Source organism: Humulus lupulus, chromosome 5 (assembly GCF_963169125.1).
Source record: "Humulus lupulus chromosome 5, drHumLupu1.1, whole genome shotgun sequence".
In the NCBI taxonomy this organism is placed as follows: Eukaryota; Viridiplantae; Streptophyta; class Magnoliopsida; order Rosales; family Cannabaceae; genus Humulus; species Humulus lupulus.
Genome location: NC_084797.1, coordinates 47445551 through 47463464, shown reverse-complemented (window position 1 = coordinate 47463464; position 17914 = coordinate 47445551). Strand labels below are relative to the sequence as shown.

The 17914-nt window shown below is 42.7% G+C and overlaps 1 protein-coding gene and 1 long non-coding RNA gene across 2 annotated transcripts; both read right to left on the bottom strand.

The window, feature by feature from the left end:
• Nucleotides 1-5875: 5875 nt before the first annotated feature.
• On the bottom strand, nt 5876-8801 carry LOC133780386 (uncharacterized). The gene is made up of 3 exons (XR_009869277.1): nt 8292-8801; nt 8074-8180; nt 5876-6058 (listed from the first exon to the last, which is right to left on the bottom strand). It is a non-coding gene; the product is annotated as an uncharacterized LOC133780386 (long non-coding RNA).
• Nucleotides 8802-9788: 987 nt separating this feature from the next.
• LOC133834810 (peroxidase 66) lies at nt 9789-11366 on the bottom strand. Its single transcript, XM_062264561.1, has 3 exons — nt 11082-11366; nt 10784-10972; nt 9789-10618 (listed from the first exon to the last, which is right to left on the bottom strand). The coding sequence occupies exons 1-3, from the start codon at nt 11298-11300 to the stop codon at nt 10055-10057; spliced, it is 972 nt and encodes a 323-aa protein (XP_062120545.1). The 5' UTR covers nt 11301-11366; the 3' UTR covers nt 9789-10054.
• Nucleotides 11367-17914: the final 6548 nt, after the last annotated feature.

Here is a 17914-nt window from a genome sequence, read left to right as displayed (position 1 = left end):
TAGGAAAATAGGTGTGCTGTGACGACTTTTGTCATTGTAGATTTGTATGTGTAGAGCCAACTACGACGATAAATGACGTCGTCGCTGTAGATTTCTTCTATAATGACGACATGTTGGTCGCAGTAGAGTATCATATTTTTTGAAAATATTTCTCTATTACAACGAATAGTCGTCTTAGTAGGTGGGCTGAATTTTAAAAGTTTTAAATTTGATAAAACCTTGTTGCAAAGACGTAGAACATACATTTCCCCTAGTGCAACCACATGTCTTCGCAGTAGGGGAAATGTATATTCTACCCTACTGCGATGACTTGTGGTTACAGTAGATGCATTAAATCAGAAATTTTTGCCTTCTAAAGTCATTCTAGTGCAACGACATGTTGTCGCTCATGTCGTCGTTGTATAGTGACTTTTTTTTAAAAATTAAATTTAAAAAATAATTGATATTAATTAAGAATTATTTTAATATTAATAAAATTGCAAGTATTTAACAGGAAATTATATTAATATGAAAATAAAATAAAAATAGTAGCATAATTACTGAACTTAGTACAAAAGTAAGTAGTACCGAAAATGTAAAAAGATAACACAAAATAGTAATAAGTTCAAAAACATAAACTAGCTATGTAACCTAGATAAATGTTATCTAAATAAAACTCAACATCCTCATCATTGTCGATGTAACGACCCGAATTTGCTAATCGGGCTTAGGGCCTTGATTAGTGTGCCTAGAGGGCAATAAGTGGTTTAATTTGCCTATATGTGAATTTATGTGTATATATGATTATGATACATGTTTAAATGAGTTAAATGTGCATGTGGGCCCCGTCTGGATATTGGGGGCATAAATGTGATAAATGAAATATATGTTGTATATGTGTGATATGTCTGTACAGCACGATCTGAGACAGTCCTGGGGAGCGGTTAGCCAGAGAGTCACAACGGGGTTGAGATTTGGACTCGGGGCGAGTCGAGGGGTAATTCAGGTATTAGTTGAGTTATGAGATTATCGGGACATAGAAATAAATATTTGGAGATATATTTGAGGATAGAATACCTAGGCGGGAATACTTGGGGGAATTTACCATTTTTGCCCTCGGGGACGTTTTGGCACCCTGAGCCTTAAGGTAACCTTTAGACTTAAGTTATATATATATATAAAAAAAAAGGGAACTGTCTAGAAACCTTGAGAAACCGACCCATACTTTCCTAGAACTGAAGTTAGCTTTTTCTTTCCTTTCTCTTACACTCTCTAAGGTAAAACTCAAGAGGAAACTCATAGGAAATTCTTGGTGCAAGCTAGCATAAGTGAGGGGATTCAGTTGTGTTAACTCAGAAGCTTAAAGCTTGTGGATTAAGGTTCAACATCAGGGGTTTGAATTCAGCAAGAGGTAAGTTTTCCATGGAAGTTATGTTCAAGTTTCGGCCAAGTTTTAAGCTTTGCATGTGGATAGAATTTAGGCTGTTTTTGGGTGTTCTAGTTGTATTTTGGAGTAGAATTCTGTTGGGATTTGGTGTTAATATTGAGCTGAAATGAAGGTATTATTATATGGGATTATTGGCTTAGCTTTGGTGGGAATTGTCTTGAAGAAAGGATGAAAAACTGATGGGAAAATCTGGGTTTGCTGTATAGTGCCGCGGCCCGCATGCGCGCGCAGCCATGGGAGGCTGAGGGAATTTAAGCGCGCTGCGACCCGCGTGGTGGTCAGTGGAGAGCTAGCTTCTGTTTTGAGGCTAGCCGTGACTCTAGTGGGAGGGGCTGCGGCCCTTAGTGTCAGTGAGGATTTTAATGATATTTTTGACTTAGGAACTTAAAGGGTAAGGCTCGGGATGGATCTTATCATTCGGATTGATAGAATTCAAGGTCCCGGAGGTTAGGGTTATGGTTTGAGGTTATTTGTTGGGTTAGAATTTGATGGTGAGATATTGTTATGTGTTGTGACTAGGATTTCGGTGAGGCTCACGTTAGCGGACTGTGCTTGGGGCATCGGTGCTCAGGAAGCTCGGAAATCAGGTTTGAAAACCCCTGTTTCCATAGAGCTTGTGTGCAGGGCTGAGCCCAACATGTTGAATGGAAATGACATGCAGGGCTGAGCCCTATATACTAGAATTGTAGAGCATGGCTCTTTATCTGCTTATGCTTGAATTCTGTGCTTGTTGCTATATCGTGTTTGATATTATGTGTGTGATTAGAAAAAGCCGGGAATGGTGAAGACCGGGAACGGCGTGAGGCCGGGAACGGCATCAAGCACGATGGGTGCAAGGCCGAGAACAGCAAGAGGTCCGGAACGGCGTTGAGCACGTGGGGTGCGAGTTTCCAGGGCGAGTCCCTAACAGGATAGTTGGGATATCCTTACGGCGTGGTCCGCGAACCCAGGGCTTGGTAAACGCCTGGGATCGCTAGGCCGTATGTGTTTAGCTATTGGTGGCCTGTTTATATTTTTGATTCGTGCATTGCATATGTTATCTGTTATGGGTTTTCTTGCTGGGCTTCGGCTCACAGATGCTCTGTGGTACAGGTAAGGGTAAAGAGAAGATCAACCAACCATGAGCGCAGCTGGTGTGAGGCGGCGTGTACATGTCCGGCCAGCCTGGCTGTCACAGCTAGGGGATTTTGGGAGATGCTTGTAAATGAACTTAGATTTTGTCGTTTTGACGACTCTGATCAGTTTTGTATTGTAAATATTTTCTAAACTATGTTTTGGGATCCCAAGTGTAAACTTTTATGATTAGCTATGAAAAACTACTTTCCTTAATGTTTTCTTTTTAATTATGGCTTGGTAACACGTTTTGAATTAAAACCTCGATTAGCGAGTTGAAAGCACGATTTTAAACACACTTGGTAACGGCTCTAGGGAAGTAGGGTGTTACAGTCGATCTGATATGGTGGCTGTTGTGGTAGAATTTGGCCCGAGACTGGAAAGTTCGCCATCATCGTCTAGATCATATTCATGTCCAAGTTAACAAGTTGATATTGCAGCACAAGAGTATTTGGGTTTGAATCTTGAATAAATTTTTTGCAATTGGAGAAAGTTATTGTTCTGGGTCATGATGGCTTGACTAAAGTGTTGAACCATTGAGTGGAAAGCCTTAACTAATAAAGTTGTAGTGCTGACTGTGGACAACATAAATGTTGATGCCTCTGACTGGGAGGAGGCCTCGGTGGCCTTGGTGGCAAAAGAACTAGTGCCCTTCAACTTGCGTCCAACACCTTGTTTTTTGCCACGACGTTGACCAAGTACCTTCGTTACGACCTGCGTTTCATCGATATGGACACTTTCAGCGGAAGTTGAGGATTCATTTTGCGTTTGCGTTTGCGTTTGAATTTCTTGCTACAAGACATCTTGCAATTTAGGAAAAGTGCAATTAGTATATAATAGAATACTTAATAAAAAACTTAGAAAGTTACTTACATAAGCATCCTTAGCATTCATGTTCACCCATCCACGTGTTGGATGGTTGTGCATATCATGGAACGTGGTAATCAAGCTGGGCAGTGCCTTAGTTTCATGATTCATCTTTGGAAAATAGAATGTGACAAAATATCATTTAAATACTGAATTATTAATAAGCTAACTGAAAAATACTTAAATTTATATACATATTATTAATTACCTTCTTAAATTGAGCAGCATAGTAAGATGTCGATCCTTGGAGGCTTGGATACTCCTGTTTTGATATGTTGGCATCATTTACCTTTGAGCGTGCCATATACTATTTAGAGATGAATAGCTCAATACACTTCTACTAACTTTCATTGTCAATCCCCCTCGATGGATTCTTCCTAGCTGTCTTGATATCATCATATCCACCATATTCATCAAAATATTTTTTCTTTCGGCCTTTTTTTTAATCTTTGTAGAGATCTTGAAACTCTCGCTCAATGCCAGTCTCTATCGCTGACAATTCAGGGAGATGTTTGGGGAGAATGAAATATCCATTCAACAAAAATAAATAATTGTTAGAATTTTGAATCCTCTTATAAAAAACATCACATGTGCATAGTATAAATTTACCTCTTATAAAAAACATCTCGCTTGTTATTAGTGAGATGACTTTGGAGATTTGTATTCTCATACACGAGTACATAAAAATCAAGAATTAATATGCTCAAAATGGTTACGGGATGAATAAGAAATTGTCACTTAAAATTGGCAAAATGAGAAAGAAAATATTCTCAAGAATATTATCTCATTTCTTCACTATGTGACAATCAAGCACATTAGCTTGATTCACAAAAACAAATCTGGACATGATTATGTGCTTGATTATCAAGTAGATTTTTCCATTAATACTGAAATTAAATGCCTTATATTAAAATAATTTTGGGCAGTTACCCAAAATTAATTTTTTGTGAAGTTACCCTATTTTGTTTGCTTCATTCTCAAGCACGTATTCCTCCTTGAAGGCTTTAAGTTGAGAATTTCATCTCGTTGTTTCACACACCATTCAAGAACACTCTCTACAATTTTTGAAATTCTCTCTCTATTCTTCTATTTGAATTTCTCTTGGCTTCTTTGTTCCTGGTTGAAGCTCTTTCTAAGTTCATTGCATCCGGTAGTGGAAGTTCTCTCACTTCCCAGTCAAATCTTGGTGGTATTCTTAGTCATTGGTCAGTTTGTTGGAAGTAGAAGCAAAGGTAGCTGCTGCTCATAAACCGTTTTATCCTGGGAGACAATGTCGTTAGTAATCATCTAGTGCACGGTGATGATGCATAATTGTTTTAAGGAGATAATGTGACACACTAGACTCAGTTTCGTATAAAAATGTGGTAATTCTAATATATGCTGAGTTTTATTTTGATTATTTCAATTATTGATATAATTGTATTTTCTCTTGATCTCCACTTCTCATTATATATATTTATGCTCATATCAATTTAATTTATTTATTAAGTAATATCATATGTGTATTTTCTAACAAATATTTATGTTATACTTTTTCAATAGATTTTTATGTAAATATATTCATCTTATTATTATTATGCTTTTCCAAAACCTTAGGAGATCTTCCTATAGTTTGTTTTTCTCAAAAGTTGTTGGAGTTTTTACACCTAGAAATTCAAAGTTTTTCGTTGTAGTTTATTTAGCTTATCTTCTTTTGATATCTTTTCTAATCTTTCATCTTTCTTAGTATATTCTATTTTATCTCAATGAGATTTTCTTAATAAAGTTATTATACACCTATTGTTATTAATCTTTACAGGTGTTAATTTTTAGAGTAGTCATTAAGCATGTACTTTAGGTGTTAATTTTTAGATTAGTCATTAAGCATGTACTTTAAATGAGTTCACGATCATTCGAAGAAATGATTTTTATAATATTGTTTTTTTCAAACTTATGTTAAGAAAAGTTAGTAATATGGTATAGTTAAACTCATTATTGAAAAACCATATTTATAAAAAAAAATTATATTGATGATAATCGAATCACTTTAGGTGTCGTTTGGTTGGAAGGAATGAAAATTGAGAAATATGAAAGGGAATAGGAAAAAGAATGGGAATGGAATAGAATAGAATTATTAATTTTTTCAATCTTGCATTGGAATGGTCTTTCCTTTCATTTTCAAATGGAATAGTCATTCTGTCACGACCCGAGCCCTAGGCCGTGGAAGATTTGTAATATCCATAACTTGGGTGGTCAAAGGTCAAACTTTGACCCTCGTTGAAAAATAGTCTTTATAAATAATCATTTAATTTATATTAAATCGTACTATAATTATAAGTTAAAATAATGAAATAACTCCTATAATTATATATAAAAATATTAGTAATAAAAGTATGACCACTTATCATTATACATAAAACAATAATATTCCCACAGTTATGTAATCACCAAATAGTTAAAGTTAATAAGTCATAAACACCCAAAATAATACCTAGCATCCCCATTCCTCATCCCTAACTGTTTCATAGCTCATTCAGATATACCGATCATTAGATTCGAAGTCGAATACATACATAATGCTCAAAAGATAAGACAAAGACAGGAAATATAAATAGGCTAAACACATTGGCTCCATCGATAATTCACCTTTTCCACGTTCGCGTCACTAGGCTCCTGGAATGGGAGAGATAGGGGTGAGCTTATAAAACCCAGTAGGAAAGCAACTACTAACATAGGACCCAAAAGTTTAATACAACCCCTGCATGGTTAGCTTTGAAAACAAAATATACATCATCATGTATAAACCAAAATAGAGAGAAACCACAAATAATCACAAGAGCATAGCTACAAGTGCACATCACACCGTCCACTAGATCCCTAGTCCTGTTACCTACCATAGAAAAACCGACATCCTAAACCGGGTAGCCGGACCTGATAACCACCACAAGGTGAGGCTCAGAACACTTCCTGTATACAAATGCTAGGTCTTTACACCTACAGGTGAGTGGACACCTGATCTACCTATGATGACACAAAGACTAGGCGTGAAACAACAACGTGCACCAATCATGATCACTATGGCTCTCATCGGTATAACCAAATGCAGGTAAGCATGAAAAGAAAGAAACATATTCCCTTCATTGTTGACTGCGTTTTTAGCCAATGACGTGAGAACGTCAATAACGACAAGCCTTCAAGAGAAATAAAAACGACAACAGACGGTATAAACAAGAAAAGTAAATAACACAGGAGATTTTTATAGTAATTCAGCCCTGATTGTCGGTAATAGCCTAATCCACTTAGAGTTGTGATTTATAGATCCGTACTCAAGATCAGATGGACTGAGCCAACTGAGTTTCTTCAGTACAGATTGCAAAAATACAAGAATTCTCTCTTATTTCAGCACTTTCTCTCTCTAGAATAGACAGTCCCAATTTTCTCTCTCTAGAAAGAAACAGCTCAAGGTCCTCTCTCTCATCCCATCAGCTCTTTATTTATAGGCCTGGGATCCTCAACTGATATCCCTTTATGATAGGGATATTTTATTATATTTATTACATTTAAACATTCAAAATTCGAAATGTAACAAACCCCCCATTTGTGGGAAGAATGAGAGATTCCCGCGTATGTTGTTGAAGCTGTCTCTGGGAATCTTGACTTAGTCTCCTCTAGATAGTTGATCCACCTCCTACTGACCACTCATGCAAGTGTTGGTCGGACGTGCATGGTGGTAGAACATGCATGGTGGTAGGACATGTTTTCGTGGGTTGAACGTGCATGGCGGTAGGACATGCACTACTCTCCTCTAACATGGCACTCTCCTCTAGCATGCCATGTTCCTCCTTGAACCAATCAACTTGCCTTCTCCTCGGACCAAGGTGGTCCGAGGCAACCTCCTTGGCACCTCACCTTGGACAACATTGAGGCAACCTCCTTAGCACCTCACCTTGGACAACATTGAGGCAACCTCCTCCATAACATCTCACCTTGGACAAGATCAAGGCATTCTCCTTTAACATCTTCCAAACATGTCCGATCGAACATTGTATAGGCTCTCCTTATCAAAATCTAAGTCTCCTTCCTCTTGCATGAGACTCCTCCTCCTTAGCTACTTACCTTGGACACGTTCGAGCCAACACTTAGGAAACCTTGGGAGGCTTGCCTCCTACACACCCTTGGGGTCTCTTAGGACCACATCCTCCTTGGGGTCTCCTAAGACCACTTTCTCCTTGGGGTCTCCTAAGACCACTCCCTTGGGGTCTCCTAGGACCACATCCTCCTTGGGGTCTCCTAAGACCACTTTCTCCTTGGGGTCTCCTAAGACCACTCCCTTGGGGTCTCCTAGGACCACATCCTCCTTGGGGTCTCCTAGGACCACTCCCCTTAGCTCTTCTAGAATGCATTCTCCTTAGCCTCCTAGAAGGCATTCTCCAATTTTTGGGTATAATATTTATATTTTAGAAATTTGGGCAGCATAACAACTGCATTTGAATAAAACCCAAAAAGCATAATCTGCTTAAATAAGTGAACAAAAATATATTTGGCACCCAGTGCCCTAAGAACAGATCAGAAAACATGCAGATTAAGTTTTCAATTTTTTCAAACTTTTTATAAATATCAAAATTTGAATATGTTTAATGCAATTCAATACGAGTAAAATAAGTCCAATAGTTAAGTTGAGTCCCTACCTCTTTAGATACCTCCTTAGAATTTAATCCGAGCCCAAAGCAACGCTCCTAAGCTTAACGATGATCTTATTAGAATGATTTAGTCCGATTTTAATATCACGTTTTTCCTACGTGCACCAAATGAGCAAACGATTATCATCATAGCATTCCTTATTAAAAATCGTGTCCAATGACATATAATATGACCATATTTAAAACTTCAAGTTTCGGAACCTCACCCACGTGGTGCACAATAGCGGTTGGTGGCGGTATCGGAAACGTCAACGAATATATGCATGACATATATCAAAACGATCATCTCGATGAGTACATCACAAAAGTAAATCTCCTTCGCCCAAATGACTACCGATGTCACCAGAAAATGCTTCCAAAGGGGCTGTGATACCCAAAATCTCGCCGGAGAAAAATGGCGAGTTGACCGGAATGACTTAGTGGGCGATGCTCCTCTTGCGACACTGATTCCAATGGTACCAACCACTCGTCAAATGGAGGTCGGAGCTGGCTGGAATGTCACCTCAAAGTTTCGACGGTGAAACTTCGGAGTGACTGTACGAGCACGTCCTTGATCCGATGGTCACCAAACTTTGGGGTTGTTGTTGTCGTCGACCGGGGAAGCTGCAGCACTGGCGCGTGTCGGAAATGGAGCTCCGGCGAGGTCTGTTTGGGTTGTGGTCGTGGCTGGTTTTGAAGAGAACGAAAGAAAAAAAATGAAGGAGAATAAGAAGAGGAAGAAGAAGAATAAGCTCGACACGTGGGAGGGAGAAGAAGAAAACAATTTGAATATATATATATATTTTTTTTTTTGACCGAGTCAAACCCCTTTTATTTAAAAAAAAATATTATAAAATATTATTAAAAAAAATGGGTTTTACATTCTTCCCTCCTAAAAGAAATTTCGTCCTGAAATTTTCAAAGTACAACCGCAAGCCAAAAATTATATAAATGAGGATACTTCTCATACATCTCTGACTCTAACTCTCAAGTAGCTTCGTCTTCTCTATGGTTCCGCCATAAGACCTTGATTACGGGAATCTTTCTATTCCTTAGCACCTTTAACTCTCTTGCTAAAATTCTGATAGATTGTTCTTCACATGTCACATCCTCTTGAAGAGGGATGGCTTCATACTCAATGATGTGCGATGAGTTTGGAGTATACTTCCTCAGCATCGACACATGGAACACATTGTGAGTATGCCCCAATCGCGCTGGTAGGTTCAATCGATAAGCGACCTCCCCAACCCTCTCGATAACCTCGAAAGGTCCAATCTACCTCAGGGCTAACTTACCCTTCACTCCAAATTTCGTCACATCAAGCATGGGAGTAACTTTCAAGAAGACATAGTCACCAACCTCAAACTTTGGGGTTGTCGTCGTCGTCGGCCGGGGAAGCTGCAGCACTGGCGCGTGTCGAAAATGGAGCTCCGGCAAGGTCTGCTTGGGTTGTGGTCGTGGCTGGTTTTGAAGAGAACGAAAGAAAAAAAATGAAGAAGAAGAATAAGAAGAGGAAGAAGAAGAATAAGCTCACGTGGGAGGGAGACGAAGAAAACAATTCGAATATATATATATATATATTTTTTTGACCAAGTCAAACTCCTTTTATTTTAAAAAAATATTATTAAGAAAAAATATGGATTTTACACATTCCATTCAAAATATGTAAAAATCATTCCATTAGAATCACATTCCAATACTCTAAAATCTAAAATGCAACCAAATAAAGTAATAAAATAGAAATTCATTTTTTTCCATTCCATTCCATTTTATTACACTCACCAATCATCACCATAATAGCAAATTCAAATGTTTGATCTCAGAAACATATATTATATCACTCTTATTCAATTCTGAACTGTACCTTCTTGTATTAACCATAAACAAACAATAATCCGATAATTAATCAATAAAAACATTCTCTTATTAGTCTCTCTCACAAAAGAAAACTTTTTTTTCGTAAGAGTAGTACTCCTTTTACACTCGATCTCTAGTTCACCACACGACATTTCTGTCTAACTTCTCCATTTTCAATGACCCCAACACTTCCAAGTTTGACCATGGAAGCCGCGAACTCTCTAAAGAACAAACTTTGGTCCCCAGCAAACGATTCAACAATCCACTTAGTCCTAAAATCACCACCCAAAGCTTGGTCCGATCCAAACACACTTTTGCCTTGGATCAATCTCTTGTAATAGTCGTTGTCGAAGCTGGACGAAGTTGAGTCCAAGAACTGTCCTGCATTTTTGTCATTGTTTGGCTTCGGACATTTCTTCCTTAGCTCTTGACCGAATTCGACGCTCAAACTAGGATCAATATCATGGTTTGAGCTAAAGTTACGTAGCCGTGATTCAAAGGAAGAACAATGCGAAAAGCCGAGAGTGTGTCCCCCTGACAGAGCAACCAAATCTTTAAGTCCTAAGCCTCTGTTGGAAAAGCTTTGAACGAGCTGAGACATGTTGAAGGTTGGAGCTGGTAAGTTGACGGTTTCAGAAGCTTTCGAAACTCTTCCATCTTTTCTTCCTTTTAGGACGTTCCAGTAAGGCCCCCCAGACTGTAAACAAACATAATAATAATAAAAAATAAAAAAAAAAGAGAATTAGGATATATGCTTGTTAATATGTTATATTATTTGATAATGATTGATGAGCTTAATTATATATATATATATAATATTTATGCATATATATATACTAGTAATAATTAGGGTTGGACGTACTATGGTTACAACATCCCTGGCAGCAATGGCAAGTACATCAGCACAAGAAACAGTTTGAGGACATGCAGCTTCTAGTGTAGCCTTAGCACCATCTATGACATAAAATGATGCAAGAGAAAGATTGGGAGGTCCATCTTTCTCTGCTTGGTTCTCTGCTGTTGAGTCTAGTAACACAGACGCATCACATCCCTGTATACAAGAACAACATTAATACAAAACCCATGTATATGTATATATATACAAATTCAGATAGATTCGCATATTGAAATTTACGAGAAGGCTTTATTATATTGATTACCCTAATGAAACAGTCGTGGAAGAACATCCTAAGGAGTCGAGCTGGAACTTTGGGATCGAATATGGAGGCGTTATAGACTGTCTGCAGAATGATTTTCTCAGCTTGTGGACATGTTTGGCTGTAATAATTGGCGTTTAAAGCTGCTTTTGATTGCGGAACTGTAGTCATCAAAAGTAGAGTTGTAAGATAGAAGATGGTTTTTGGTGAAAAGGTTGCCATTTGATGAAAAGAAAAGAAATATTAAAGACAACAAAAGGAGAAGATGATCGAGTTGATGAGTTTTATTATTATAAGTTCAGCTATATATACACATATATCAAGTAACGAATGATTTAATTTCAGGATTATACACATATTTTCTTATGGTATGCTTTTAAGTTACTCAATAAAGGAAGAAGCTGTTAGAAATTTGACCCTGCATTTTGGCTACTGTGCTTTGATATCAAGTATTTCCACCTGTGAGCTTTAAAACTAAGGCGTATACCTAATAACGTATATTTGAGAGTTAGGAAAAGACCTTAGTTTTCGCACACTTTTTTTAATTATTATTATTTATTTAGGCATGCTCTACCAACTAAATGTTCCAGTCACTAGGTCAAGGCCAATTTTTTAGGAAAAAAACATAAACAAATTAAAGTCCTTTCTTTCATATTTTGTATAAAAATAGACTAACGTACAAGTATTCCTAGATAAGCAAACTCCATATATAGGTAATGTAAACACTCATAAATCTTTCTAGTGGCTGTTGGCTTATGTCTATCAGGTTGGTTAAGAATGCAAGTGCAAGGCGCACAGTTTGTTGAGAACTGAGAGTACACATTTTTGTGTAGTACAATATTATATATTCATTATTTTTTACATTTATGTTGTTGGTGTAATATAGGAAGTTTCCCAAGACTGATTGGCTGCAAAGAAAAGAAAAGAAAAGATCACTCAATGTAAGCTTAAAGTTTATAATAAAGCTTTCTCCGCATGCAAAAACGTGTTGTCTATATATGTTTTGTTAGAAGCAGTATAGTTGAGAATGAAGAAATATATATATATCTATATATATTTATATATTTAATTGAAGAACAGAAATGTAAAAAATACAATAATATAAAGAACAAACCAAAGCCGAGGCACGTGAAATGCGCTATTCTTAAAGCAGATTTGCCACTACAAGAATTTTATACATTAGCGGCGGGGGACTCCGCCGCTAATAAGGGGGACATCCGCCGCTAATGGTTATTAGCGGCGGGGATCCGCCGCTAATACCCCGCGCCAAATTATTTGTCTCTAATAATCATTATTAGCGGTGGACTGACACACCCGCCGCTAATACATATGTCAGATTCAGTATTATTAACCGCGGGGTCCGCCGCTAATATTGTTTTTATAATATATTTTAAAATTTATTTGAAATAAATTAATATTTATTAAATTTAATTATTTTTAAAAATAATTCATAATATAATTTAACAAAAATAAGCATTTAATTAATTTAAACATAACAAACATTAAAATTAATGTGAATAGTTTTAATATTTATCAACCTAATAAATATCGTTATTGTCATTAAAAATTGTTATCCCCATTTCCTGCATGGGCTCGGGGCCTTCGTCTTGGCCCACTGTCAGGGGGCCAGCTCAGCACGTGGACCCAGCCCAAGGCCCCTTGATATGGAGAATGCCCAAGGAGAAGGGTATGAACCGGGAACTCAAGACTGGGCCCATTGGAGATGTCCAGGATGTCCCTCCGGGTCCATCCTCAGCAAAGATAGTCCGGGAGGCTTGCAGAGCGTTCCAACCGCTGCGTCCTACGGATCCCTATCCCGGACCACTGACGCGGTTCGGGCCGATGGTAAACAAAGCGGGCCAAGGGCCGATGGTAAACAAAGCGGGCCAAAGGTAAATGGACCTGGATCGTCTCACCCCTGGTTGAAGGGGCCAGGCGTCCAAGATCCTGACGCTGCCTCGCTCCACGTGGGCGTTGTCCCCCACTTTTCACCTGCAGAAAAGGTCATCTCGGGATTGCACGCCAATGTGTCAGGACTGCGCAGCCAAGTACTCTGACTGGTCTTGTCTCCTGAATCTGCCTCGTGACTCGAAGTGGCCAGGCCAAAAGCGTCGTTTTGTCGGGCGAGATATAGCTCTAAGGTCATCCTGTTGGGCCTTAGCTGGTTTTGGATTTATGAATTTTGTATCTTTTTGTATTGGGCCTCCACTAGAAAGGCCCCTTGTATCCATTTCTTCGATGGGCCCGGATCGGATCCGGTCCAGACCCGATATTCCCATCAGCTTATAAATATAAGCTACAGAGTACCGTAAACAGGGTCTCTTCTGAAAAAAAAAAAGAAAGGGAGGAACTCTGTCAAAATATAGAGAAAAAACTCCATTGTAAAAGCTTCTTCAATCTCTAATAACATAGACTCGTGGACTAAGGCTAGTTAACGCCCCAACCACGTAAAAATCATGTGTTTCTTTTATGCTTTCATTATTATTATCATTAAATATCATTTATTAATAGAGTTGCCGAAAATCTCGGTTAACAGTTTGGTTCTTTCATTGAGAGCTGAAGGAAGCTAGCGCCAACGTCAGGCCTTTACTACGATGGTGAACACACGACACACCACCTTCGACCCTACCAATCCCGAGCAAGGCAACGGAGACCCGCTGCCTTCTCAGCATATTCCTCAGGACCTGCTCGAGGACGTGCCTCAGACATCTCACCAAGATGAGTCGCAAGACTACGAGGGTGGGACAGAGTACGAAGTGGAAAACGAGGAAAAGTATTATGAGGAGGAAAATGAGGGGGAGTACCACGACGAAGCCGCGGATCCCAGGACCCCCAGCGACGATCAACAGGACTTGGAGATGACTAGACTAAGGCAGCAAGTCCTAGATCAGGAAGCCAGGATCGCTGAGCAAGCGGAGGCGTATCGCCGGATGCAAGAGTCTCTCCAAGCCCTGTGGGCGCTCATGGCCGCGCAGGGTCCGGCAGCCAACCCTACAGCTGACCCGCTTCCAGAAACGCAGCGACTCGCTCCCCAAGAGCAAGCTGGGGCCCCCAGAGGCGCCAGCCTGGTCCGTCCCCCGGAGCCTTTTTCCGAACCGGCTCCAGGAGTCCCGGACAATGAACGACGAAAGACCCGGGAGAAGACCACCCCCGTCGAAAAAGTCGGGGCACGTTCACGGCCGTTACCTAGGAAAGATAAGGTGCGCCCCGTCCCAGGACGAGGCCACGCGATCGATCCGCAGGGGACGCGGCCGCGGAATGGACAGCCCCGACACGCCCCAAGGCCAAACGGGCGGGAAGGGTCTTTGCACCCAAGTGCCTCGGTCAATAAGAACCGTCGAGAACGGCCTCGCCGCGAGGATCGTCATGCTCCCAGTTCAGGGGACGACACTTCCCGGATAGATTTACGCGATGGACTGAATGCTCGGAAAGAGCGGGCCCGCAAGGAAAAAATCCTCCCTCGAGACGGTGACCTCAGGAACGACATCAACAATAGGAGGAACGAGAGAATCCCCCTGGAGGATAGCACGGCCAAGCTGCTCATGGAGCAGATGGCGGCATTAAAAAAGGTCACTGATTGCCTGGTCGGCAAGCAGGAAGGCGCGGACACTGACTCCAATGAAGAGGATAAAGAGCCTTGCGCGAGGCACATCCTGGACGCCGTACTGCCAAAGGGGTTCAAGATGCCGAGCCTCACCGCCTATAATGGAAATACCGATCCTAGGGATCATCTGTCCCGGTACAACCGACTCATGACAGTGGCTCATGTCAGCGACGACGGCAAATGCCTCTGCTTCTCCATCACTTTGGACGGTCCTGCCGAAGAGTGGTGGAAGAGGCTTAAACCGGGGTCCATCCAATCCTGGTCCGGGCTGCAGTCAGTGTTTTGGAAGCAGTTCGTGGCCGCCATGAGGATGGACATGCAAATCAGCGCCCTCGCCAATATTAAGCAACTACCCGCGGAGACATTGAGAGCCTACATCCAGTGCTTTACTGAAGAAGCCTCCAAGACAAAAGTCGATGACGGACAGCGACTGGTGGCAATGTAGTCCGGGATCCGGGCCGGGTCCCCCCTTTGGGATGACATGCAGCGCAGCAAAGCCGCCACCTTGGAAGAATTCATCAGAAGGGCCCAAGGATTCATCAACTGGGAGGAAGCTCAGATCCAGGCCTTAGGATGGCCCCCAGCTCCTCACCCCATCTCCCAGATTATTCCGGGATGTGCGGGACAGTTCCCGGCGCAGTCCTACGCCACGCCCCCCATAGCCCCGGGGTCGGCCGTCACGCCCGGCATCAGTTACACCCCTACGGTATACGGCCCTGCCACTTCGGGGTACGCCCCGGCCCAGTCAACCCACTTCTCTGGTTATGGCGTCGCGCCGGCAGGACACAGCATGGCCCCCGTCGTGGCCCAGTAGTCACAAACGGGAGTGACTGAGGCAAGCGTGAATCCCTCCCGGGGGAGGCGATCAGGCAAAGGCCAGAACCGGCCCGAGCTGGCCAAAAAGGGGAAAAGGGGCCACGAGCCCCAATATTAGGAATACACCAACTTGGTGGACACCCGGGAAAACATATATTTGGCGACAGAAAGGGCGGTCCACTACCGGAGGCCTAGCCCCATGTTTAAGGGGGGAAGGAATCTGAGAGACACCAGCAAAAGGTGCGCCTATCACAAAGACGTGGGCCACACCACCGACGAGTGTCGGCAGCTCAAAGATGAGATTGAAAATCTCATCAAGCTGGGGCACCTCCACCAGTGGGTAAGAATGCCCGTGGGAGTCCCGGGCGTGTCAGCAAGTCCCGGGCAATCCACGGCCCCGATAACGACTCGTGCATTCCCACCCCAGGGAGGGTATGCATAGGGACCTCCAGCGCAGGCCCCTCAGGGGGCCCTCGCGTCGCAGGTTCCCGGCCCCGGAATGCCCTATCCCTCCGGGGCAGCACCCCCTCGAGTGGACGGACATGTGGAAACCATAACGGGCGGACCTCACCTAGGAGCACCTTCGAGGAATGACCAAAAGCGCTATCTGAGCGAGCTGGACCACGACCAGGAAGTTTGCGCCCTTGTCCAGGCTCCGGCTCAGCGCCCTAAACTGATGAACCTCCCCATCACCTTTACGGAGGACGACGCCCGCAACGTCCATTTTCCACACCATGACCCGCTGGCCATAGATGCTCAAATTACCAACAAATTGGTGTCCCGCGTGTTGGTGGATGGCGGAAGCTCCGTCAACTTGTTGTTCAAACTCGCTTTCGCCGCCATTGGCCTGACGGACGCAGATCTGGCGTCCTGCTCGACCCAAATCTACGGCTTCAACGGAGATGCGCTTCTCCCCATGGGAAAGATCCAGCTACCGGTAACGCTGGGGGGTGAATTGCAGCACTTGTTCAAGTTATGCACCTTTGTTGTGGTGGATTATTCCACCGCTTACAACGTCATCTTTGGCCGGCCCGCACTGGTCGAGTTCGGGGCCATCACCTCCATCTGCCATCTTTGCATGAAGTTCCCATGCGACAACGGAGGGGTAGGGACTGTCCGGGGAGACCAAAAGAGTGCCCGAAGTGTTACCATGTCTCTGCCAGGCCCATATACATGGTCCGGGAGGAGCCCGTCGAACCAGCCCTCCTTCCTGCTGATCAAGTGGTCCAGGAAGAGGATGATCTGGACCCGCGGATAGGAGACGATCGCGTCCTGGAGCCAATGGATGAAATAGAAGAGGTATGCATCAGCGAAACCGACCCGGCCAGGACCATCCAGGTAGGAAAGAGCCTGCCGGCAGACATTCAGGCTGCCATCATCGCCCAAGTACAGAAAAACCAGGACCTTCTGGCCTGGTCCCACTCCGACATGACCGGGATCGACCACAATATCATCTGCCACGCGTTAAGTATCGACCCAAACGCGACCTTGGTGCACCAGAAGCGCAGGCCTTTGGGGACAGAGAGGCCTGAGGCCCTCAAGCTGGAGGTGGAGAAGTTGTCTTCCATCAACTTCATACGCGAAGCTGTATATCCCGTGTGGCTGGCCAATCCAGTCTTGGTGCCGAAACCCAACAGGACCTGGAGGACTTGCATTGACTTCACGGACCTCAACAAAGCGTGTCCGAAGGACTGTTTCCCGCTCCCCCGAATCGACCAAATGGTGGATGCTACGTCTGGTTACGAGATCTTGAGTTTCATGGATGCTTACTCTGGCTACAACCAGATCTCCATGCACGTGGCGGATCATGAGCATACCAGTTTCCAAACCGACAAAGGCATCTATTGCTATATAGTCATGCCTTTCGGACTCAAAAATGCCAGAGCAACGTACCAAAGGCTTGTCAATCGAATGTTTCGGGCCCAGCTAGGGCAAAACATGGAGGTATACATTGACGATATGCTGGTCAAGTCCAAGACGTCTCAGAACCATTCGGACGACTTGGCGGAGGCTTTCGCAGTTATCCGGAAGTACGGGATGAAGCTGAACCCTAAAAAGTGCACCTTCGGCGTGGCTTCCGGGAAGTTCCTGGGCTTCATAGTGAGCTTCCGAGGAATAGAAGCCAACCCAGAGAAAACCAAGGCACTGATTGACATGGCCTCACCCCGGAAGCATAAGGTAGTGCAAAGCCTGACGGGGCGAGTGGCCGCCCTGAGCCATTTCGTTTCTAAAGCAACGGATAAGTGCGTCCCTTTCTTCAACGTCCTTCGAGGAAGCGAGCGTTTTGAGTGGTCGCCCGAATGCGAAGAGGCCTTCCGGAAGCTGAAAGAACACCTGGCCAAAGCCCCCATCCTGGCGAAACCAGTAGAAGGAGAGCCTTTGTATCTATACCTGGCCGTGACCGAGCACGCTATCA